The sequence below is a fragment of the Heterocephalus glaber genome, unplaced genomic scaffold (assembly GCF_053883595.1).
Source record: "Heterocephalus glaber isolate CG9 unplaced genomic scaffold, H.glaber_assembly_v1.0 deba00001497, whole genome shotgun sequence".
NCBI classification, from domain to species: domain Eukaryota; kingdom Metazoa; phylum Chordata; class Mammalia; order Rodentia; family Bathyergidae; genus Heterocephalus; species Heterocephalus glaber.
The window spans coordinates 17224215-17233948 of NW_028258320.1; the positions used below are offsets into that span (position 1 = coordinate 17224215).

The window sequence follows — 9734 nt, forward strand, 5'->3', positions numbered from 1 at the left end:
CCAAAGAATTAAAAGAATCATACCACAGCGATATATGTGCACCCATGTTTATAGCGGCACAGTTTGTAATAGCTAAAACTTGGAAACAGCCCAAGTGCCCATCAACTGGAAACTGGATAAAGAAGATGTGGTTTTTTTATAAAATGGAGTACTACTCAGCCATAAAGAATGAGAAATTAGAGTCATTTATAGCTAAATGGATGCATACTGAGGCCATACTCTTAAGTGAAATAAATAGGACACACATGTAAATACCAAATAGTTTCTCTGGTGTGAGAAACTGAAAGTGTAAATAAGGATGAAAATGATTAAAATGAATAATTGATAATTTGAAATAGGAAAAGGTCCAAAGGGGTAGGGGTGGTGGGAGGGGAAGGGGAAAAGGAAGAAGGGAAAGGAAAAATTATGAGAAAGAAAAAAAAATGGAAACAAAGTCTATGTAAATAGGGAAGGGTGGAGGGGGTGAAGGGTACACAGGTAATGGGGGAAAAAATAAGAACTAAGATACATCATGTACAGGTACAAGCACCCAATGATAAATGTAAATGTATTGTATACCTAAAATGTACCAACAAATATATATAAAAAAATAAAAAAATAAATACTAGAAATTTATTTCTCACAGTTCTGGGGGCTGGGAAATCCAAGATCCAAGTTCCAGCAGATGTAGCATCCAGTGAGGACTCTGCTGTGTTCCACAGATGACGCCTGGCTGCTCTGTCCTCACCTGGCAGAAGGACAGAAGGAAAAGTGGAACTAGGAGACTTCCTCAAACCCTTTCACAAGGGGCCCAATCCCCTTCACCTCTGAGAGGTCCCACCACTTACTGGTATTGCATTGGGAGCTAAGTTGTTTTTTATTGGTACACATTTGCAGTACATAATGACTTTATTTATCATGAGGAGTTGGTACATGTACATAACACATCCCAATTAGTTTTTGTTCCTTACCCCTCCCATCCCTCCCATTTCCTTCCAACTCTTGGTCCTCTTGCCATTTGAAAAAGATCTTCCTACTTCCTATTATCTTTTATTTTGTTCTTTATGTGTGTTTTGGGTTTCTCAGTTAGGAAAAACCATGCAATGTCTAAGGTTGTGTGTCTGATTTATTTCACTTAATATTATGGTCTCAAGGTGCATTCATTTACCTAAGAATGCCTAAAATTCATCCTCCTTTATGGCAGAATAGTGCTCCATTTGTGTACAAATACCATGTTTTTTGTCCATTCATCTGTTGAGGGCTATATAGGGCATGTCCAAGATTTAGCTATTATAAATTGTGCTGCTCTAAACATGAGTGTGCATGAGGATTAAGTTTTAATACGAATGTTGGAGAGACACAAACATTCAAATCTTAGCCAGTATCTATGGAGCTTTCCTATCAAAAGTAGATATTTTGTAACTTTAAAAAACTATCAAAACCATTTGGGCACCAACATAGAAAACAATGAAACTGGATGCCTTTCCATACACAAAAATTAACTCCAAATGGACCATAAATCTAAATGTTAAAGTTATAACTGTAATACTGTTAGAAGACCACATAGGAGTAAGTCTTCATCTCCTTGGGTTAAGCAGCAGCTTCTTACATAGAACATTAGAACCATAAGCAACAACAACAAAAAATAGATAAACTGGACTTCATCAAATTTAAACATTTTTGTGCTTTGAAAGGATACCATCAAAAAAGTGAAAAGACAACTCAGAAGAGGAGAAAATATTTTCAAATCATATATCTGAGACAGATCTAAAATCCAAATATGTAAAGAGCTATTGCAGTTCAACAGTAAAAAGAGAACTCTATAAGAAATGGGCAAAGAACTTGAATAGACATTTCTGCAAAGAAGATAGACAAATGGCCCATAAGCACGTGAATAACTCAGGCTTACTGACCATCAGGGAAATCTCCATACCCACTAGGATAATAATAATACGGTTAGGAAAGGATATGGAGAAACTGGAACCCTCACACGCTGCTGGTGGGAATGTTTAACAGTGCAGTCACTTTTCCAGCCAGTTCCTAGAAGAATAAAACATAGGGTTACTACATGACCTAGCAATTCCACTTGTAGGTATAAACCCAAGAGAAATGAAAACATATGCTCGCCCAAAAACTTGTGCACAGACAGGTGTGGTGATGCACACCTGTAATCCCAGAACTCTGGGAGGCTGAGGCAGGAGGATTGCAAGTTTGAGCCCAACCTGGGCAGCTTGGCAACTTCCAGAGACCCTGTCTCAAAATTCTAAATATATATATTTAAAAAGGTATAGGGATTATAGCTCAATGCAAAGGCCCTGGGTTCAATTCCCAGGACCAAAACAAAAACAAACAAAAAACTTATGTACAACATTCATAGCAGCATTATTTATAACAGTCAAAAATGGGGAAAGAAGCAACACAAATGCCTATCAACTCATCAGCTGACAATGGATAAACAAAACATGGTATGTCTACACATGAAATATTATTCAGCCATGGAAGAAATAAAGTATGTTCTGTGTTACAACATGGATGAGCCTTGAAAATACTATGGTAAGTGAAATAAGCCGGACATAAAAGGTCACATATTGTATGATTCCATTTATATGACACATAAAAAATAGAAAAAACAATTGAGGTGAATTAGGAAATAGATTAGGTTAGAAAATAGGTGGGAAGTAATGAGAATTGACTGCCAGTGGTTACAGAGTTTCTTCTGGGGACTAACAAAAAAGTTGTACAATCTATTGTAGATTTTGGTGGTGCACGTCTACAATCCCAGCACTGGGGAGGCTGAGGCAGGAGGATCACCATGAGTTGAAGGCCAGCCTGGGCTACATAGCAAGATCCTATCTCAAAAAATTAAAAAATAAATAAAATAAAATCTATTGTGGCAATGGACAGACAACACACTATGAATAATCTAAAAACCCCTGAGTTGGATGCTTTAAATAGGTGACTATATGGCTGTGAATTACATCTCAATAAAGTCATTTTTAAAAACCACATCCATGGTGTCTGGCTATTGAACAAATAGTGCACTTCTTGAAATTTGCCTTTGAGGAAAAACAGTGCTTCATGTACATCTGGAGCATCAAGTTTCAACTGGACAGGACAGTGTCATGGGCGATACAAGCCACATGGGTGTCAACTCATTGTTGTCCCTGCTCTTTCACGCCCCCACCCTAAGGGTTGTGTCCTAGACCTTAGCCGCTGGAAACCTGCTACCCCATAGCTCATCCTCCATTTGAGGGGTGCTTAGCGATCCCAGGGCCCTCTTCTTGATGTGGTAGACAAGGAAAGTCAGGAGAGGGAGAATCTCCAGCTGAGAGTCACACTGCAGGTTTCCGGAGAAGCTGGGACTAGAGCCTATTAAGAACCTTACCTCTTTTCCATGTCCCCAAACTGGCCTTCCCAGAACGGCTAGGAACTGAACTCCCTAAAGCCTCTGTCAGGCCCCACACATGGCTGGAGAGGTCAGGAGGCCACCATTCATGGGCGAGGGACAGGAGAAGACGGGACCAGTTCCAAGAAGGCCGAGTAAGCCCCTGTTCCCGTAACAGCGGGCACACGGGGGCCACAGACAGAAGGGATGAGCTTGAGATATGACCTAGGAGACACAGGGTCAAACGTAGTCTGGGGCCTGCGGCTGTTTGTTCCTGTCACAGATGCAGCTGGAGGTGGGAACTGGTCACCCAGTTACCCACTCGTCCCCACCGCACAATCAGTGTGACTTTGCCCCCCAGAGGTGTCCATGAGTCACTCCACCCATGGAAACCTCCCCACCCTGACATCCGGCAAGGTGGAGTATGGAAAAGAGGGGCCTCTGGTCCCCCCAGCACCAGTGGGCTCAGGCCCAAGGCAGGGCAGGGGTGCAGGTGTGGGCAGGAAGTAGACTCCTGCTGCTTAATGATGAGAGGAGAGTCACGTATGCTGACACTGGCCAGGGGCTGAGTACTGTGCTAAGCATGGTCTGACTCACCTCATCAACACAACCACCACCGGGGTCTATGTTACCATTATCCCCATTTTTGGATGAAAAAACTGAGGCACAGGGAGGCTAAAGCATCTGCCTGGCCACACAGCTTAGTGCCTCACTGCACTGGCCTGGGCCCTGGCGGCTCTCAGCTCCTGCCCAGCGCCTGCCACATCTCACCAGAGTAGACAGCAGGAGGGGATGCCTGGCTCAGCTGCCAGCTCAGTCATGCCAGAGTTCAAGGACAAAGGCCCTGAGTCCTGTGCTCGCCCTACTGTTCCAGGTTCCCACGCCCCAAATGGCCCTGTGTGGCAGATGCACCTCTGGCCATCACAGCTTACTTCCTGAGGGCTGTCACGAGCCGGAAGGGGAGGTGAGCACAGGGTGGGTGCTGGTGGGACCTGTGGCCACAGTTTGGGGGTGGGCAGGAAGCAGAAGTGAGGCAAGTGTGCTGGGGGCCCACACCACCATTTCTCAGCCTCCAGTGGGGAGGGAGGTGTCCTGGCTGCTTCTCCTTGGCCTCCAGGTAGGGAAGAGCAGAGGGGGGACCTGGGGGCCCCGGGAGGGAGTGGGTCTGCCCTTTGGGGTAGAGCTTGATGGGGAAGGAAATGCTGTGACCTCCCTATGACAAGAGACCGGTGTCAGAAGGCCCTGACCCTGGGTTACTAACTCACCAGGCAGCCTTGCTCCCACTCTGGGCCTCAGTTTCCTCATACGTGAATGGAGAGGTGTTACAAGGTCCCATCCAGTGCTGACGCTTGAGCTTCTCCAACCACTAGAAACAGGCTCCCTGGGCTGGTAAGATGGGGACCAGGGAGGAGCTGATTCCCTGGGTTAATTAAGATCACAGACCGTGCTGGCCTCCTAAGCTGGGTGATTGTGGGGCCTTGGGGAGACTCTCCTTCCCCTACTTACTTTCCTGAACCCTCATATTGCCTGGATTCTGCCTTCAAGTCACTCCTTTGGGTGGGCGGACCCAGCTAGAATACGAGGGACATGCGCAAAGATCAGTAGGAAATGCCAGCGAAGACCTGAGCACCAAGAGGGGTCTGAAGAGCAAATGCCAAGGTCCTCCTGCCCAGAGTTCAGCTGATGCTCCCAGGGAGAGTAAGGCATCACCTCACTTCTTTCCCAGTTCCATTAAGGCTCAGCAGGAGAAGTCAGAGCTGGAGCTACAGACAGAAGTGTCAGTGCAGGAAAGGTGTCAATTCTGGGACTAAATGACACTTCTTCAGGATCTAGGCTTCCCTGGGCTCCCAGGCCCTCCCCAAAAGCTGCTACTGTCACTCTATCTCCTCTTCTTTGGCCGTAGCTCCCTTCTCACCTGCAGTAGCTGTATCCTGGGGACAGAGCCATCAATCTAAATGCCCACTAGGCCTTAAATAGCAAGGGACTCCTCCTTGCTGTGTGACTCTGGGCAAGACACTTACCCTCTCTGGGCAATGTAGCAAGTAGACCAAGCCTGCAAGGAACAATCTATCTCTGGCATTGGACAGCACAAGAGAATCTCAGTCTCTCTCCTTATAATAGTCCACAGCTGCAGGTGGAGAAGTCAGGTAACCCTCATCCCTCTGCTTCCCAGGCTCCATGGCTGCCCACCTGCTCTTCCTGGGCATTCTCCTGCTGCTGCCCTTGCGGGCCCCAGCCCCCTGCTACACAGCCGGGCCTTCAGAGTGCAAACAGAAGCGGAACTTCGTGCCAGGCGCATGGCTGGCCGGGGAAGGAGTGGATGTGACCAGCCTCCGCCGTTCGCACTCCTTCCCTGTGGACACACACAGGTTCCTTCGGCCGGATGGCACCTGTACCCTCTGTAAAAATGCCCTGCAGGGGGGTGCCATGCAGCTGTTGCCCCTGGCGCTGGACCACTGGCGTGCCGAGGGCTCCGGCTGCCAGCACCACGTGTCCAAGGCCGAAGTCAGCTCCACGGAGGCCGTGGCCGGCGAGGCAGCTTCCACCATCACCAATGACTGGAAGGCAGGGCTGGATGTGTCTCCCAACCCCAGCGTCAACGTGCAGATGTCCGTGGCTGGCTCGCACTCCCAGGCAGCAAACTTTGCGGCCGAGAAGAGCCACCGGGACCAGTACAGCTTCAGCACCGACAGGGTGGAGTGCCGCCTGTACAGGTGAGGCTGGGAAGGTGGGCTGCAGCTGGAAAAGGGGTGGGAATCAGAGGGGTCCTTCCTCAGTGTGGAGGCCACATTCCCTGCCCAGTGAGGCCAGGCACCTGCTGCCTGCATGACCAGAGCAGTCAGGAGCCCAGGCACATGGGCCCGATCCAGGGGGACAGATGGGTAGATGAAGGCCACATCACAGCGCCCAAAGCTGTCACTCTGCTTACAATAGGAAAATAAAAAATTTTTAAAGTTATTTTGAAAAAGAGGAAATATCTGTACAAAGTACCTGGGTCCCCAAGGAGCAATAGGGTAGGCTTCCTGCCAGCCCAGTAACCCCAAGCTTGGGTTTTGGAGCCAGGCTCCCGGTTCAAGTCCTCACGCGTGACCCTGGACAATTTGGAAGGATTTACTGGTCACAATACTGCCCACTCCTGTTTCTCTCTCCTTGCAGTTATCGCCTGGTGTACACTCCCCCGCTCCACCCTGATTTCAGGAAGGCCCTCCGGGAACTGCCCCCCCGCCTCAACTCCTCCACTGAGCCTGACTACCACAGGCTCATCTCCAACTACGGCACCCACTTCATCCGGGCCGTGGAGCTGGGCGGCCGCATCTCGGCCCTCACAGCCCTGCGCACCTGTGAGCTGGCCCTGGAGGGGCTCACGGCCGACGAGGTAGGGGACTGTTTGAATGTCGAGGCCCAGGTCAGCATCAGCGGCCATGCCAGCTCCTCATCTGAATACAGGGCTTGTGAGGAAAAGAAGAAGCATCACAAGATGGCAACCTCCTTCCACCAGGCCTACCGAGAACGCCTCTTTGAAGTGGTTGGCGGGCACCAGGAATCCATGTATGACCTGCTGTTTGGGAGCAAGGCTGGGCCTGAGCAGTTCTCAGCCTGGGTGACCTCACTGTACAAAAAGCCCGGCCTGGTGGACTATAGCCTGGAGCCCCTTCACGTGCTGGTGGAGACCCAGGACCCACGGCGGGAAGCACTGAAGCAGGCACTGAGCAAGTACCTGATGGGCAGGGCACGCTGGAAGGACTGCAGCCGGCCCTGTCCGCCAGGGCAGCAGAAGAGCCCCCACGACCTATGCCAGTGTGTGTGCCACGGCTCAGCAGTCACCACCAAGGACTGCTGTCCAAGCCATAGGGGCCTGGCCCGGCTGGAGGTGACCATCGTCCAAGCTAGGAATCTGTGGGGGGACTGGATCACTGATTCAGATGCCTACGTGAAGGTCTTCTTTGGCAAGCAGGAGTTGAGGACTGGCACGGTGTGGAACAATAACAACCCCAGGTGGGCGACCCGGCTGGACTTTGGGGACGTGCTCCTGCCCACAGGCGGGCCTCTGAGGGTGCAGGTCTGGGATGCAGACAATGGCTGGGATGACGACCTTCTCGGCTCTTGTGACCGCTCCCCAATGTCTGGTTCACATGAAGAGACATGCCACATGAACCACGGGGACCTGACATTCCACTACCGCGCCCGGTGTCTGACCCACCTAACTGGGCCAACCTGCATGGAATATGCCCCACAAGGGCTTCTGGGGGAGCCTCCGGGAAACCGGAGTGGGGCTGTGTGGTGACTACAGTGAGCTCTGGGAGGCCCATCATGCTCAGACAGGAGGAGTTCTCACCGTGGAGCAGGGGCCTGTCTTCATGTTCCTATCCCAGGTGATGAACACGCTTTTTGTTTTTAACAGTACTGGAGGTTGAATGCAGGGCCTCAGGCATGCAAAGCAAGCATTCTACCACTAAGCTATCTCTCAAGCTCTTATTTTGAGACAGCCCTCACTAAGTTGCCCAAGCTGGCCTTGAGCTTGTGATCCTCCTGCCTCAGCCTTCTGAGTGGCTGGCATTACAGGAGTCACCACCACACCCAGCAGACTCAGACTTTTTTCACAGCTGAGTTTACAGGTCAACCCTGAGTCTCTCCATCCAAACTGCCTTAGTCCTCCTACATTTTCCAGCTGGACAGTCACTGCTACAAGGACCCCAACTCTAGCCAGGAGCTTCCACACCAGCTGCCTACAGCTCATCGTTTAAGGCCCTTCCTTCTTGCAGCCCCTTCTGGCCCAGCAAGTTTTGCGTCATGTTAGATCTGACCCTTTCCGCCCCAGTCTCTCAGTTTGCTCTGCCTCTGTCTCCCCTGTAATCAGTGACTGCCAGGACCCATGTCACTGTGGACACAGCTTGACAGAAAGCCAATAAATATGTCGGAATGGTGACTATGATGACTATGACTATGTGGCGGTGTTGTGACACAGGTGACGACAGGGACCAAACACAGACAAACTTCTGTATCAGCAACTGAGGCAAAACAGGCAGGCACGTAATAGAAACAAATTTCCTCTACTTTTGTTGGAAATGTGGAAATCCAAAATGCTTGACTTTGCTCACAGTCCCCTGACCTAAGAAAGGGCAGCAGAAGCTTGGTGATAAATGGCAGTGGTCTTTAGCTGCAAAGGGATGACTACAGGCCAGGGTGAGGACTGTGGTGGGCGAGAGAGCACATGTCTTGTCTATTGGGGGTGGGGGCTGCAGTTCCACTGTAGCCCAAACACGCTGGGGTAGGAATATGAGCCCAGCGCTGGCAGGTCTTCTCATTTCTTCAAGTAACCAGAAACCTCAATTTGATTTCTAACCGTGGCAGTTAATTTCATTGTGAAAATAAATCCATGTGGGTAAACATGGTACAAGCCAAAGAGAACATATATGTGGGCCATCATTGATCCAGGGCCATAAGTTTGGAAAAGCTGACTTCTAACAGAACCCATCTGGATAGGCTGAAAAGCTCTGTTCTCACTCTAGTCCTGGGGAAACCGAGGTTCCAACAAGGTGGTCTCAGAGAGCCTCCCAAGCTTGGCACACAGTAAGCCACATAGTCTCAGGTTCCAGTATTAAATGGAGTAGCCTTTGTTTCATGTGCCTGGGGCATAGGCCCATGGAGTCAGAGGCAGGAGTCAGGGCAGCTATGGTCGTGGCTGTGCAGGGCCTTAGTCAGAGGGGCTCAGAGGAGCTGGCTCAGCCCTCCCAACTCTTTGAAACTCCCTACAAAGTAAGATCTAAGGTTCCTGCAGGACCCATAGGCTTAAAGCCAAGCAGTGACACTGTACTGAGATTAAATCCCCAGATGGAGCAGGAGACATTAGCAGGGCTAGAAGCCTGGTGAAACTGCTGTTCTTACCCATTTCTGTTTGCGGCCACACACACAAACAAGGGCAGAAGAGAGGCTGTGAAATTTCTTTGTGCCAACTGTTGGGCTAATTGAAAACAAACAAGGGCGTAGGCCACGTCTCTCTGGAAAGCACAATGCAAGAGTGGGCGGGCTTACTCACCAAATCCCTCCTTTGCCTGGGCCTCAGTTTCTCCAAGAGGACAATGCTCATTTTACTCCCTTCTCACAACTGTTTAGAAAAGGATCCCAGCCTTCCTAGTGCTGTGGAAGGGGCCCTAGGAGATCATCTGAGTAGCCCTGAAAGGTCATCTGGCTAGCCGTCCTGGTTTCACATACAGGGAAGCTAAGGCCCAGGGGAGGAAGGGATTTACAGCGGTCAAAGTTAGTGGCAGGAAGAGCCAGGTGTCTGAGTCCTTGGCACTCCACTCTGAGCACAGCTTTGGAGAGCAGCAGGGATCAGGAATGGGGTGTCTTAGGGAAGAGATAGCATGAC

General features: G+C 49.9%; 1 protein-coding gene across 1 annotated transcript; it reads left to right on the forward strand.

The window, feature by feature from the left end:
- The first annotated feature begins 4425 nt into the window (after window positions 1-4425).
- Window positions 4426-8389, forward strand: Prf1 (perforin 1). The gene is made up of 3 exons (XM_004846213.3): window positions 4426-4481; window positions 5538-6078; window positions 6521-8389. The coding sequence occupies exons 2-3, from the start codon at window positions 5543-5545 to the stop codon at window positions 7647-7649; spliced, it is 1665 nt and encodes a 554-aa protein (XP_004846270.2). The 5' UTR covers window positions 4426-4481; window positions 5538-5542; the 3' UTR covers window positions 7650-8389.
- Window positions 8390-9734: the final 1345 nt, after the last annotated feature.

Coding starts and splice junctions, on each gene's coding strand:
- Prf1 (XM_004846213.3), top strand. CDS start 5,543: ATGGCTGCCCACCTGCTCTTCCTGGGCATTCTCCTGCTGCTGCCCTTG. Junction 6,079..6,520: donor GTGGAGTGCCGCCTGTACAG/GTGAGGCTGGGA, acceptor CTCTCCTTGCAG/TTATCGCCTGGTGTACACTC.